The 14,981-nt window shown below is 33.8% G+C and overlaps 1 protein-coding gene across 45 annotated transcripts in view; it reads right to left on the bottom strand.

The window, feature by feature from the left end:
* Positions 1-1,876: 1,876 nt before the first annotated feature.
* The window catches only part of LOC128169251 (cytosolic carboxypeptidase 2-like), a 63,172-nt gene continuing 50,067 nt past the window's right edge, over positions 1,877-14,981 (bottom strand). For 13 of the 45 annotated variants that reach the window (XM_052835424.1, XM_052835421.1, XM_052835449.1 and 10 more), the window contains 15 exons: positions 14,664-14,832; positions 14,348-14,380; positions 14,005-14,070; positions 13,178-13,249; positions 10,704-10,739; positions 9,680-9,808; positions 9,125-9,184; positions 8,757-8,840; positions 7,282-7,471; positions 6,802-6,855; positions 6,350-6,416; positions 5,188-5,328; positions 4,336-4,492; positions 3,408-3,584; positions 1,877-2,707 (listed from right to left, as the gene is read on the bottom strand). In XM_052835424.1, coding sequence (XP_052691384.1) covers positions 3,417-3,584; positions 4,336-4,492; positions 5,188-5,328; positions 6,350-6,416; positions 6,802-6,855; positions 7,282-7,471; positions 8,757-8,840; positions 9,125-9,184; positions 9,680-9,808; positions 10,704-10,739; positions 13,178-13,249; positions 14,005-14,070; positions 14,348-14,380; positions 14,664-14,832 — 1,426 coding nt within the window. In that variant the 3' untranslated portion in view covers positions 1,877-2,707; positions 3,408-3,416. Of the gene's footprint in view, positions 2,708-3,407; positions 3,585-3,984; positions 4,022-4,335; positions 4,493-5,187; positions 5,329-6,349; positions 6,417-6,801; positions 6,856-7,281; positions 7,472-7,845; positions 8,024-8,756; positions 8,841-9,124; positions 9,185-9,679; positions 9,809-10,703; positions 10,740-11,818; positions 12,916-13,177; positions 13,250-14,004; positions 14,071-14,347; positions 14,381-14,663; positions 14,833-14,981 lie in introns of those variants that run through there. The other 32 variants (XM_052835478.1, XM_052835538.1, XM_052835485.1 and 29 more) reach the window with 32 other exon arrangements.

The raw sequence follows: 14,981 nt of genomic DNA, 5'->3' as shown, positions 1-14,981 counted from the left end.
TATAATCCTATTCTATTTCAAATACACTTTGATAATTTAAAAAAAAAACTCTCCAAATTAACCAGAGTACTAATTAAAAGCATAACACATCGAATCAAAATAACTGATCGAGAGAGGTCAAACAAATCAGGGATTCCCTTAAAAGGATATCAAGGAAAATTGGGACATTCGTGATGATTCAATGATCACACATTGGTAGTATCGTCAATATTGTATAAAAAGATAATTGTTTTTTTTCCCTATTTTCCGTAAAATAATGAGTAATAAAATTCAGAATGTATATTGTAATAAATAATGATTTCCGTATTCATTCAAAGTAAAATTTCCCGTCTGTGATGAGTATGACAACCTGCGTAAACATTGACCCAAATTATTTTGATTTCTTTCCATCATCTTTTTCGTGTAGATTTTATCGCCATGAATTTTTGTTCTTGCTCCATTTAAAAGTGTCCCAGAAAAAATTAGAAAAATCCATTTGTTAAGAAAATAAAGTGTATAATTATATAAATAAATAAAACATTCCACCACCATCAACTACACGGTTTTTTTTTTAAAAAAATCTAGCTGGGATAATACAGTGACATATTGTAACTGTTAACAACGACAAAAATAATGGTTTTAAATCGTACAACAGACATTGGCCAAAATGCATCAAATTAAACATTTCAAAGCAGGTTTCCTTTAAGAATCTCTTGAATTTTTATCTTTAGTACAAGTAAGAGCAGCAATACAGTTGTTTTAAAATCCTTAAATCAAAGATAGTGTAACCATACTTCATTTTCAAATTTGAAGGCGATTATTTACATATCAAGTAAGCTAATATTAATATGTTTTATTGCTTTATACAATATACTACAAATGTTTCTACATGTATATGACCCCCCCCCCCCCCACTTCTCATGAACGGGAGCCTCATTACCCTCAATGCTTGACAAAAAAACAATTGACTTGACGGTGAAACAATTGACAAACCAGCATTGGAAATTAATATTCGCATCAGTTTTCCTTTGTTTCATCATTGGGGGAAAAAAATATTGATATCAACTTCGAAACAAGACTTGAGGGATCTTTTACATCATGAGAAATAAATAAGTTGCTTGACCAGGTGAAGGTCGGGGAGGGGGATGTGCGAGTCTCACGGTGCCACCCCCCTCCCCTCAATACCCCGGCTTGTTAGCTTAATTTGACCGAATCCCCCCCCCCCCCCAAAAACCAAAAACAACCAACACTTATCGTAAATTATAATTATAGATTACTGTACTGTTATTTTTTACAATTAATAACGAATTTTCGTTTTTATGTTAAATGAGATTTACCTTCATTGCGACCCAGTATTGTCACTGTATTTGAATCATAACCCTTAATTTTACTACACCGCGTTCTTTTACGGTAGAGAAGAAAGAGAAGAAGCGGTATGTGTTTACACTAAATAAATCATCAATGTCCGGTATAAATGAAGAGAACAGCATATTTCTACATGTATGTAAATCGAGAGCGACATTTATATCGCATTCGTAAGAACACAACACATTACTAATTTTGGATTTCTTTTTTTTTAAAATTTTTTTCCAACAGAAACCTTTTCTAAAAAAATGCTGAGGCAATGTAACAGCTGCTTTTCAGTGTAGATACGCTACACCAAAATGGATACTAGAATGTTTTCTTTATTCTTCATAATTCTTCAAGAGCAAAGCTTTACAAAGCACTTGCGCACGTCTGGCTACACCCAAGGAAATCCCTATTCTGATTTTGTACTTTGCAAATAAAAAACCGCCCCAAAACAAAATCAAACATGGCAGACACCAGGAAGATATTATAAGAAATTCCAAGCATGAAATAAACCTTGAAAGTTATATCAAGACAGACAATTTTTAAAAATATTTCTGTATTTTTATTAATATTCAATAAACTAGATAAAATTATCAAATACAAATAATTCATATCATAATAAATATATCACATAATATTTCATTCATTTAACATATACAATATTCCGTTTTATAAACAGAAACTTTTTTGTACATTTATTCATCAGTTATCTATAAACCTCTGTACTGTTCATTTTTTAAACTTTTGAGGATGAATTTACAATCAAACAGTGTATTTTTCTTTAAACAAGTCAACACGGTTGAATAGAATGGGTTGTTGTGGCTTGGACTGATCAACAAGTTCTTTATTTTGTGTTTGTCACACAACTACATGTATTACACTTAGGTGTTATGATATTGCTGTAGTGACCTAATTATATACTGCATTCACGTAAAATCATTCATCACTGACATGTGTCCATCAAAGTTTTCTAAACAAACTCTGAAAGACCACTGGCTAAAGCCTGCTCTGTTGAATCAAACTTTTATAGCACTTTTATCCTATTAGTGTTATTTTCTTTGAAGAATTTCAAAAATAAAAAATATTTGCTGAAATCAACACAAGGCGTTCCTCTCCCATTCTTATCCAATGAATGGCAAGTTTTATGCGATGATGTCATACCAAAACCGTTTTTCTCGATGCATGGCTTTGGCAATGAACATGAGGTATCTCCGTATTGTTGTCACATGACTAGTGACGTCATCACCAAATGACTAGTACAGTACAGGTTCCCCCTTTATTCAGGGAACAGCTTGAGTGGATTTGGGGACGGACGGTCTTTTACGCTGTCTACCAAGTAGAAGGGTCAAGAATCGACTTTGGCCTTGAATCCCCTTACCTGAAAAAAGAAGCCAAATTAAGAATTTCTCTTATTATAGAATGAATTTCTTTAAAATCAAATGCACAGATGATTTTTTTAACTTGATTAGAACTTTTGTGTTAAGAAATATAACATATATAATCAAAATAGAGTAAATCAGACAAAAGGAAATTTTCAAAAAATATCATGAGAACAAACCAATGTTTATTTATGTGGTATTTGGTTCAAACAGCTAGTCCTAAGTATGACTTTGTGGATATTTCTTCAACCAAAAAGATGATGCATTTGTGCGCAAGAAAAAGGACTAAGTGACAAAATTGTAAAAAGTTGAAATGGGCATTCAATCTACCAGGGGGGTAAAGTGTCGAGAAATCTGTCTAACAAAAGACTGTGAACAACATAAAAAAAATGGATCTAGTCTAGAACACTACAGTGACAACAAGAGTACAGAGACTAGGTCGGTGCAGCGTTTAACCACAACAACCAGTCTCGTAGGTGGCCTAAATACTAGACACTGTCCTATCTACCACTTTTAAATATGCCTGGCAGTCTCTCGTAGGTGGAAGCTCATACAGATCAAGTGAGAGAAAAAAATAAATTAAAAAATCTCTAGGTTTCTATGTAAACACTATGACTATCTAACTACAGAGAACAATGAAAAAAAAAAATTGAAGGATCGAGGAGTTTCCACACCAACACCTTAGGAAAAGTCTAAAACCTTTGGCACTCAAACTGGTGTTGGTGAGCGTTTTTTCAGGCGTTCAAGCATGACATTGAGATACTCCCTATGGAGCACCGAGGGAGAGATCTTAGTCAGATCCATAGTGCCCATACGTGGACTGCCTCGCGCGTTCGTACCCAAAACTCTGTTAATTGCTTCCTGGGTCACTCCACTCTAATATTAGAAAGACATTTTATGGAAATCAAACATTAGGTTGAAAATTTTAAAAAATCATTACGAAAACAAAACTGAATTCAGTTTAATAAATATTTTATACCCAAATCAGAACCCTGTAATTTAATTGGGATAAAAAAATCAAAGTGTTAAAAACACACAGCAGACAAAATATAAAATACATGCACATATCACATTAAAACCTGAAATGGACACAATTTCATAATGAAAAATTTATCAATAATTAATAAAGCAATGAAATGTTTTGGGAAAATCAATAGCAAATCAGGATTTTGCATTTCAATATTTTAATAGTTAATAATAAAGCCATTGATCAAAATACTTGGGGAAAAACAAATCAAACCAGACTTTTGAATTACAGAGGATCAAGAAATCTTACATGATACCTTAGGCATAGTTTCTTCCCCATAAATAGTCTAGAAAATTTAAAATCACGCATACTAATTCAATAATGATCAAAACTAATAAAAAACTCTCATATGATAGCCAATAAAAGATAGAGAAAAATCTAAAAATCAAAAAACCATTCTCATAAAAAACTCAAAGATACATTAACCACTACAAATTACTTCCCAAATAAATTATGTTAACAATCTATGTGCATATGTTAGCTAACAGTAATTTTCAAACTTGCTAAATCAAATTCTAGCCTTTAAATATAGATGTTATCTGATTTCTGATTGGTGGAATGGGCATGTTATCTGATCACTAATTGGTGGAATGATCTTACCAGTGGACCTGGGGTGCGGCTAATGCGGGAACGCTTTTCAATTTTCGTGGTCTCCATTTCCGCGGAGATGGGGGTGATGCTATGAGGCAAGAAGGGGGAAGGAGTGGAAGAGCTGGACGGAATATGCCGTGTGATGGTCTTCAGGACGGAACCACTCCTGGAAAAACAAGCAGAATTAACAGGTCAAAGGTCGCACTGCATTTAACAGTGATATCCGCACTGACTTTTAGAGTTTTGATCCGATTAGAATAAAACAAAAAATAAATGAAAATTTAATTATTTTTCAAATGTCATTAAATTTTGTTTCATTGCATAGAAAAGTTGCCCAGTAATGCTGTGGTACAATTCATATTGAGGATACTCAGATAAGGTGTTTTCTCAATCTGATTAGCAATGCTAGGTTTTAAAAATAGAATTTACAACAGTTATCGCGAACAACATAAAATATGGAAAACACAGACACATTCAACATCAAGTGGTGTTGATGTTAACAGTAACAACGATAAAATCTACACATGATGGCTGAAAGAATAATCTGGAGATTAGTGGGAGAAATGTTAATGATATATGTAAATAAAGTTGAACCAAGATCTACTAATTTTGCAGGCTCTACATTTCTCATACTTTTCTTCTTTGTACCAGAGTGTTACATATAGGATCTCTAACTCAGAAATTGTCATCTTTTTAATCACGAAACGAACATTTCTCTTAGTACTGATGCAGACTAAGAGAAAATACAAGTGTTATATTAGTCCACCTAAAACTTGATGAGTCAATTGCCTTTGGAGTGACTTTGTGTATTACAACTATATCTATCATGTGCCTGGTGATGATGAACCAGTGACCATTTACCTCATATGTCGTTTTTGCGCAGCAATGCCAGCGAGATGCAGATTGCTACTGGCTTCTATATGCTGGTTATAGGGGTTAGAGCGGGCGGCGAGCGTGATGGTAGAGGAGGAAGGAACATCACTATCACTCGCTTCCTCAGAGCTACAGAAACAGCAGTTAGTATAATAAACAAAAAAAGACAAGCATGCGTGTCTGATATGGAAAAATCAAATAATATTTGCCACTAATTCATGTCTAAATTCGATATAAAGTACAAGGTTCTTCAAAGTCACTTGATGTTTTTATAAAAATATTCTTTTTTAAGGAGGATATAACAATAAATTTTTTAATTGAAATTTTGAGTGTCAAATCCTTGAACATGGATGACGTTAATGTTAAACTTTGCCTCTTAAAAGACAAAGGATGTTTGGTCGAAAGACTTTGAATCCCCTCATAAATAAAGACAAAAGTAAAAAAAATAAATCAGGTCAAGTATTAGTACAAATGAACCAAACACAACAATAGAAAGCTTGCATGCTTAAAAAATATATAAGTGTATATATAAACACACAAACACACACTGAAGATTCAGCAATAGAAAATACCCCCTCCCCAACCTCCCAAATACAAAGAGGTAGCTTTTCAATCATAGCTAATTTTGTCATTTTGTCTATATCTAGGATAAAAAGCTAAAATCACTTTTTAAATTAACCAGATTTTGTTCTTGCTACAAATTAAATTGACAGAAAACAATGTCAGAGTAAATTGATAGAAAAATATCTTAGACTAATTTGGACATTTTCAAGCAATTTATGCTGTAACTATCAAAAGTGTCCCATAAATTAACATAACTCATGATTTATTAACAAGTGCCCTAGCTACTTTCTTTTTTGTAAAATGTAGGATGTAAAATTTCCCCACTGTGACTCTATACTACAATGATATGAAACAGAAAACAACTGTTTTTCCCGTCACATAATTTTAAAACGATTTTCAAACAACCAAATTAATCTATCGGTATACAAATTGAATCAAGTATAATGAGTGTCGGCGCAATCATTTTACTAAACAAAAAACACATGCACACTTAAAGGGAGGAAAAAAGATATATAAATATTAAGATGATTTTAACAAATCTAGAATCCTGGATCACCCAACCAGGATATCCCCATTTAATACACACCTAATGTCCCGGACTGCAGGCATCGTGGCTGGAAGGCAATTAGGGGTCATATCTCGGAAGGACTCGGCTAAAAAACCAAGAAAATTGTTACAAACAGTGGTCGCTCTGTTTGTATCTCTTTATACATTTAAGCACATGTCAAATTGGATTTTCAGTTGTTGTCAAATTTACTTACTAAAAACTGTTCTGACTTAATTTCCATAACACTTGTCGTTTTTTAAAAAAATCATATAAATATATTTAACCGATTACTCAGTGAAAATGATAACAATGTTCGATTATATAGTTTTCTGATAAGTGTTCGTGTACTGGTACATAAAAGCAGGTACTTGAGAGGTGTGAAAGATTAGCAATACTTCAACACTCTTAGGAGGTCAGCAGGATGCATCAGGATTATAGAACTATTAGAGGTACAGGATAGATAAAAAGTAGTGTTACAGATGAGACTTAACTGTTAGAGGCAGAAGAGATATCAAAAGTTGTGTTACAGATCCACTCTCTGGTCCCTGTCAGGAGTAAGCCACACAATGGTTAGGACGGGGGTTAAACACTCGGGGACCACACACAGGTTCATTCACAATTAAAATGTTAAATGTTTGAGAACCAAATCTCTTCATAGTTCTTGTTCTTATCTAAAAAGTTTTTCAATATTTATCTTTCTTATAAATTCAAATATCAATATTTTTTTGCAAGTTCAGAAAGTTTTTCATTAACCATAGCTATCTTTTAAATGAATTATACACTAAATCACTACTAGCTGTCCAAGCATCTAGAGAAGAAGCCATGCAGTATTATATGCAATGCCAAAGCCTTTCACCCTTAGCTAACATGGAACGAATTCGACAAGTAAATTTTGAACGAGACATCTAGCCAAGACAAAAATCAACTTCAAACTGCAATTGCCAAATACTATGTTTTCTGATATATCTCACATTGAGACATAAAATGGTCTCGTGGCCGGATTCTGGCCAGAGTTTCAGCTATGGTTGGGACACCTTCCACAAGGGAGATGGGAATGTGGCGTCGTAGGGAGTGGGGAGACATGGGCCGGTCTTGTTGAAGAGTTACGATTCTCCGCGGGAAACGTGCAAGTGTGGCTTCAGGCATTTCTGTGTCGGAGCACTAGAGGAGAGAGAGAGTGAGACGAATAGTGAGCACTCGAGGAAAAGTTCAGGAAATTCCTCCACACTAGTGGAGACTTAGAATACTGTCTGGGAAATAAACACACCAAAAACCAAAACAATTCACACCCAATGGTTTTAAAAAAAACTAAAATACATGCAATTAGTTTGCTCTTTTTCAAAGATCATGCATGATGGTGTGTGCATTTCTGACAGCAATCTAGAGTGCAGTGCGCTGTTACATAAAGGAAATAAAAAAGATGGCTGGTGAAGGACCCAAAGCTCTGGAGGCTCCAAAAAATCAGAAGAAAGTGATACATCTGCAGCATCTCCACGGCGACCACCAAAATGGCAGGAACCAACCGCTGAACCTACCTGCGTGTGTGTAGCTGGTCCGCACATTCAAGCCTACCAGAGTCTGGGCTATATTAGGGGTTCCCTCTCGGAGCGCCACCTGTAGACGATGTTGCAATTCATCATGCGTTAAAGAAGGACGTATCTGCATTGACATTATTGGTCGACTACATGGACAAAGCGGGTCTCCTTCGTCACACTATACAACGTCAGGCAGCAGGAAATGACAAAACAGGGCACACATATCAAACTTTCTGTCATATATCACACTGAAATCTACTGTCTGCTGTTTTGTACATAAAATACCCTAAGTTTCAAATTTGAGTGCAAATTATCACCAGTTTATCCAGTTGGTTCCAGAAAATTTTATTCTGAAGTTTTGTTACACACAAGTGTAAGGAATGATTTATACAAAAAACATAAAAGTAAACCTATATTAATTAATGAAAATATTTTCCATGGGTTCAAAATAATAGTACATGTATGATTCAAATGCCCTCCCTTCTTCCCACATCAAAAGGGTTCCTATTTTTCAAGTGTCTTACAATACAACAAAGCATTTTGTCAAATTACTGATATTAGTAAACTTAAATAACCAATAGTCAGCCACATATATACAAGTTTATACATCTCCTCCACCGCCCAACGGTGACAATTCTTCAGAGTAGCTTGTTGCAAAATGTAAACCCAGTCTAAACAATATTCAAGAAACATGAAAAAGTTAAATTTTTTTCTTCTAAGTTTACAAAATTGCTTTCGTTTGCCTGATTTTAACAAAAGATTGAAGTCAGCAAGTCTTAATAGAATCAATATCTGAATAACAAGAAATTAATTTCAAAATGAATACTTGATAACAAATATTGGATATTTCTATAGAACATGATGAAGGTTTAGAATTGTCACCAGTGTGTTTTAGCCACACTCTTACATACTCGACTAGAGAGTTGACTATTTGCGTCGAGAGAGGGAGATGCTCCCGATCGATTCAAGTACTCCATCATTTGCTGATAATTTGACTGAAGATTAAGCAAAAATGTCTGACACAAAATTTTTCAAAATCTTTGAGTTTTCATACCACACTTGAAAATATTCTTAATAATTAAAAAAATATCAAAATATGCAATCCTGAGTGCAATACGAATTACACCCAATTCAGTGTTGCAACACATACAACTCATTCAAACTGTGTACAAAATGCCTGATTAAAGTCAGATTGAAGTGATTGAGTTTTGTCTTTCAACTGACGTTTCATTTCAATCATTTGCGGTTACCTTCCCTCGGATCATAAAGAATCACTTACAAAGAAGGCCATGTCTCTCTGCTTTTCATCATCAGTCCTTTTTTTCATCTCTGCCATTCTCTACAACAGTATCAATGAAATCTGTTTTTAGACTCAAATGGTCCAGTAAAAGAACAAATAGTTAGTATATCAATGGTAAAAGAAGTTATTAAGTAATCTTGAAATCTGCTTAATAGATTTTTTTTGCAACATTTAAATATGATGAAACATATGAAACATATATAGTACAGGATACCTATTTTCTTTTCTAAATCAACAGCATTGATATAGAAATCAAATCATAAACCAATATACCCACTAAAATAAACCTAAGCAGGTCACTGGGACATCTATCTAACAATTTGACTTTATCTCGGTCATAAATACTCCCCCCATGGCGATTAATATTATGAAATAATGGATTATTATGTCAAGATAAAAATATAGAAATTCTTTTTCTAGATGGTTGATTTTATCTATACAATGAAAGTGAAATAGAGAAGATAAATGAATTGATATACTGACTTTGGTCCCAAACTTTTGCACACCCCTGTACTAGATACAATATACCCATACCTTTGCTGCCCTCTCTATGCTTCGCTCCTCTGAGAAGCATGGAATGCCCCCGTTTCGCCTTCCTTCATACTTGCTGACAAATCGACTGTCCAGAGTCTGTTTCTTGTATTTTTCCAGATTAGAGGTTGTCTGCAAAGCATCAAGACAAATCATGTAACACTTAGTCTCATACTGCATCCATTTCACATTGGTTTATAACCAATTCAAGATTTATAAATTAAGGTTCACAATTTCCTCAAGAACGAGTGTTTGTACTTCTGAAATTGACATGAGAGCTCATTTTAATGTTAGATTTTGATATATCTTTATTTGACTAGCATTAAGTGTAGTACTAATTACACTCTCAAAATGTATGGTACTTCATCTAATTTAATCTCTACAAACAAAATTTGTTTTTTGAAAAAAATATCAAAATTCATTTAAATGTCTCAATCTCATCTACATACTACACCTACATGTAAACTTTGAACCCAAATTTTAACTCAATTCAAAAACACAGGTCAAACTGAAAATCATCATTTCAACCAAACAGAAACTAAAGGCTTCTACTTTCAGTCACTCTCTTGCAATTATTTTCTTCTGCAATTATTTTCAAATTTTAAAAGATCTTTACATCTCTTCATGATTAATTGACTCATAACAGAAAAACACATTCATTGACATGCTTTGTTATAGAAATTCTTCAAGAGTAAGTTTTAAGCTATCAATATGAGATGCAATTGTCTCTTCTCACATTTTATTTTTCATTTAAGTGATAAATTAAAGCTCCATTTTATTAATTAATTACAATTCATGCATAGTCATACTCATGAGTACATACATCAATTTTGCATGGAAAACTGGCGATGGTTGGTTATTTACTTACTCTTTTTAACCATAAAAGGATGAAAGCAGGGTCATTATGATTTTTTTTTAAAGAACAACAAACTCTAAAGCATAATCTGCATTCAGTCTTGGCCTGCACAAACAACACAACAACATCAAGCAGGTTATTTTAATTATCATATATTGTTGTCTCACAAACCTTTGATCTGTGCAAGACAAATGAACCTTGGAAAGCCTGAAGAGTTAAAAAATAAAACCAAAAACACCTGGTTATTAATGAACCATATCACATAAAGTGCAGTGCTCAATTCTATGATGCATGTTAAACAGTCAAGATTAAAAGATACTCATAGATATAGGGTAAAAGTTCTCCTCCTTCCACAAACAGAATAAACCCATAATGTTGCAGGGTTAATGATTCATTGTAGTTTTTCTTTAGAATTTTTTTTTTGAATGGGGGCATACTAAAATTTCAATACATGTAAAACACACAATCTACAAAACTCTTAATTTAAGCAAAGGTCACATAATCTATGTATTTATTTTTTTGGGGAAGGGGGGGGGGTGATGGTAGGGGTGAAATTCTTATAATTTTATTACACCATAATAGTTGAACTGACTTTTAATGGTACATTAAAATGTAACTTATGAGAAAATTTTGAGTCGATCCCCAATATGTTCAAAATTGAATAAAAATCTTTAAAAATATAGTAATATAATTCTAGAACAAATCATTTAGTGTAAAAAAAATAAAACCAAATAAAACTGATTGTAGTAATACAAACATAACTTCTATAGTAAAATCATTTAGAAATGTTTAGTTTAACAGTCTTTTTTTGGTGTTTAATACAAAAAGCATTGCCTTTAAAATGGAAGTATGCTGCATGCTGCAATAGCAGTATATTTTATGCTGTTGGCTTTTGGCCTACTAGTGATAATTAACAACTATAGCAACTTGAATGACTAGTATTGAGCATTGGAATCAGCATAGAAAGCGCAATAAAATAAAATAAAAAAAATAAGAAAAGAGATAGAGAAAGAAAAACCAATTAAAATCTACACAAATTAAGTGCTGTACTAATGCGACATTTATGCACCTTATACACAAGTATAAAAGAAAAAGCACAATTTCACAAAAAATTGTTGATGAACAATTCAATCAAAATATATGTATTTGATGTATAATAACAACAACATGTACGTGGTTGCACTTTTAGAGTTTGCATAAATGTCCATCCTTTTTGGAGAAGATTGAAACACAAAACAAACAAAAAATCCTATGTAAAACACACACCCATTTTATATAGCACTTACAAACAACTGACCAGGAGCTGTCCAATCATTGAATCAGGTGAGACTTCTGTATTTTAATGAATTGAACACAGCCATTGATGAAAATAAAACCTCAAAACACTTTGAGAAAATGTGAAGCATTTTAAAAGCAGATTGAATGAAAAAAATTTACGTATACATTTAATTTGGAGGGATACATGCAAACTTTTAGCAGGAGAGGACATGTGAAGATCAGAAGGAATGCAAGTTTATCAGAATTTTAGACTCGTCCTTGATTTACTGCAGAGCTGAAGGGCAGATAACCTTTTTTTGTTTCGTTGCTTTACCAGAGTTATCTCCTCATTATTCACAAAAGATTTCAACAACCCCTTTTCTCTCTCCACTAGCATCACATCTTTACTGTGTGAGGAGGCATGTTTGTTTGATGTATCTTGCTTCAGCTTTGTTAGTCTATCAATCCATGAGGTCCTGGTCCTCTTGCAGATGTCCTCGGTCTGTTTTGAGGTCTTTGATGACCATTCCATTTTTGTCCTCACAGTTCCTGCCTTAGATTTGGTATCCACAGTCCTACCACTAGGAAACTTACTGCTGCTTTGGGCAACCACATTGCTCGAATCAAAAATAGCAGGTCTACAGATGGGTACAACAATACTTTCATAGTCTTGAATTGGGCTCTTGACAAAGAATGTTTTTTCAAGTTTACCCTTGTAACTGGAATAACCATGCTCTTTTCTACGAAAATCAAATGTTGAACTTTCTCTGTCTAAACCAGTGAATTCGAAAGAAGTTTTTGTCAGAATATCATCTAGCTCTTTCTCAAGTCGCCTTGCATTATTTTTGGGATCTGGAAAATCTTCTTGCATTTTCAACAGAAGTGACTTCCTGGATTCACTTCTGCTGGGGTTAGACACAGCTACCCTTCTATTGTAAACATCATCCTCATTAAATTCTATCTGTGAACTGGCTAATTGCATAGTTCCTCTATTGATGAAGTCCTCGTTCTGAGCTTGTTGCATGAGAGTTGATAATTTGTGCGTTTGTTTTGCTGGGGATATTTGTGGTGTGTTTCTGACAACTTTCTTCTCTGAGGCTATTGTGCCCGACTGGTATTGTTTCCACTGTAAAATCTCCAAAAACTAAATTTCATGCACATGCAAAAACACTACAATACGCGGTTATACAATAAGCAAATGTTAGCAATAAAAAGCTATCATATATAAGGTAATTTTGTTAAGAGCCATATATAAGTAAGCGTAAAGCTAACATGAAACAACCAATATGTCTCATTTGATTGTTTGAGAGCCAAGAGAGTTATTGATCAGAAATAGTTCATCTCGAGGGTTAATATGGAGGACAGGTCAGTGGAACATCTAAACTCACCTTTTTATTAAGGTTGCCAGGGTTACCAAGGGCATCATGTTGAGCATCAGAACAAGAAATAGAAGGCAAGGCCTGTTAGAGAGCCAATCAGAAAGAAGGTCATAGTTTACAGTAGACCAATCAGTCAACAACATGCAAATTAGATAACAAAATGGTTACATTCATATCAAACATTATATGTCATACAACAGGGGTTAAGATAGGAAAAGAATACAAGTGTATAGATATTGGATTTCTCAAATAGGAATGGGAAATATATATCAGTATATAAAAATGAGCAACATATTATAATATACAACAAATTAAAAAAAGAAGATCGATAAACAAAAATATTCGAACTGAAATCTGTCTTTCAGAAAATGCATGCAACAATACCAGTCACCATGTTTTATGACCAAAAAAAATCCCCCCAGCAAAGAATATACTGATAATTTAGGTTATAAGTCATTTTGTATATCATTCATATGGCTATATCATATACATTACAGTCATAAATATAGTCAACAGCCGAGTGTATTCTCTCCCTATGATATCAAAGATCAAAAGATTTTAAAGAAATTCCACAAAAAAAAAGATACTGAAAAATTAATTAATAAATGCAAGTGTTGGTGCATCAGCAAAATGCATTATGCAATGTGCATGACAATGCAGTGATAAAATTGTTAGAGAATGTCACGTTAGAAAAAATGGTACATGTTTGAAATTACGCTGTGCCATGAGTATTGTAGTATTCTTTCATTACATTCTGATTACATCTGTTACAATAAAACCAGTGTCCTTTTCGTGGGTTTTATTACATGCAATGAGTTTGATTATCACTGGACTACCTGGCCGGTCATAAGGTTTAAATGGGTGGTGGAATCTTTGTCCCGGTGGTATCTCTCTTTGGGTAACTATACATACAGTATATATATATATACACATCGTAAGTACACAATACACCAAAAACATCAAAATATGGACACAAAGTACATTTGGAATGATGTTTGTAAGAAGGTCGGTGTGTCATGGATAAGAGCTGGCAAAGACCTAATGTAAGTGATCTACAAGTAGGATAATTAAGTGCAACCCTTGTACCCAAACCGAATGATCTAAAGGCCACCTTGTGATCAGGCTGAGTTAAAGATAAATGGAGATATATATACTTTTGACAAATACCATCCCACTTACCCCATGTAAATTTCTACTACATTGGAAACAATGCTATACGAAGAAAAATAGAAAAAAAATATTGCAGCTAATATAAATTCAGTTTAATGCAAGTACCGGTACAAACACAACATCCAAATTTTCTATAAAAACATGTACAACTAATTTCATAACAAAAGTCAGGTTTGAAAAAGTTTCTGTCCTTGTCTAAAGATAAAGAGAGAAGACCCAACACCCCTTCTTGAATAAATGACCATTTTCAGATGGTACAAGATGTCTACCGAGACACTGCTAATTAACCTAGCAACAAGACATGGTGGATGACCAGAGCACTTACCGTCAGGGACTTGGAGCGTTCATCCGATTTCTTCTCGGTCCCTCCCGACCCGCCCTTCCTCTCCTGGTGTTCCTTGTCTCGCTGCTTTTTCGACCTGCGTTTCTTCTTCTTTGGTTTGGGTTCCATTGCTTTCATCTCAGGTTCTGATTCACTATCACTGTCACTCGAACTACAAAGACATAATCATACATTGATTTCCAAGTACAGACACCCATTTCTTTCAACCTAAAATATCCTTTGCATCTACCTACTGTAGAAGTACATATTTTTGTTCAGTCAAAATTTTGTTGTTTTTAAACGAAATAAGATTTTGTTGGC

This window comes from Crassostrea angulata, chromosome 1 (assembly GCF_025612915.1).
Source record: "Crassostrea angulata isolate pt1a10 chromosome 1, ASM2561291v2, whole genome shotgun sequence".
In the NCBI taxonomy this organism is placed as follows: Eukaryota; Metazoa; Mollusca; class Bivalvia; order Ostreida; family Ostreidae; genus Magallana; species Magallana angulata.
The sequence above is the reverse complement of the archived record's forward strand: the minus strand, read 5'-3'. Positions and strand labels throughout refer to the sequence as shown.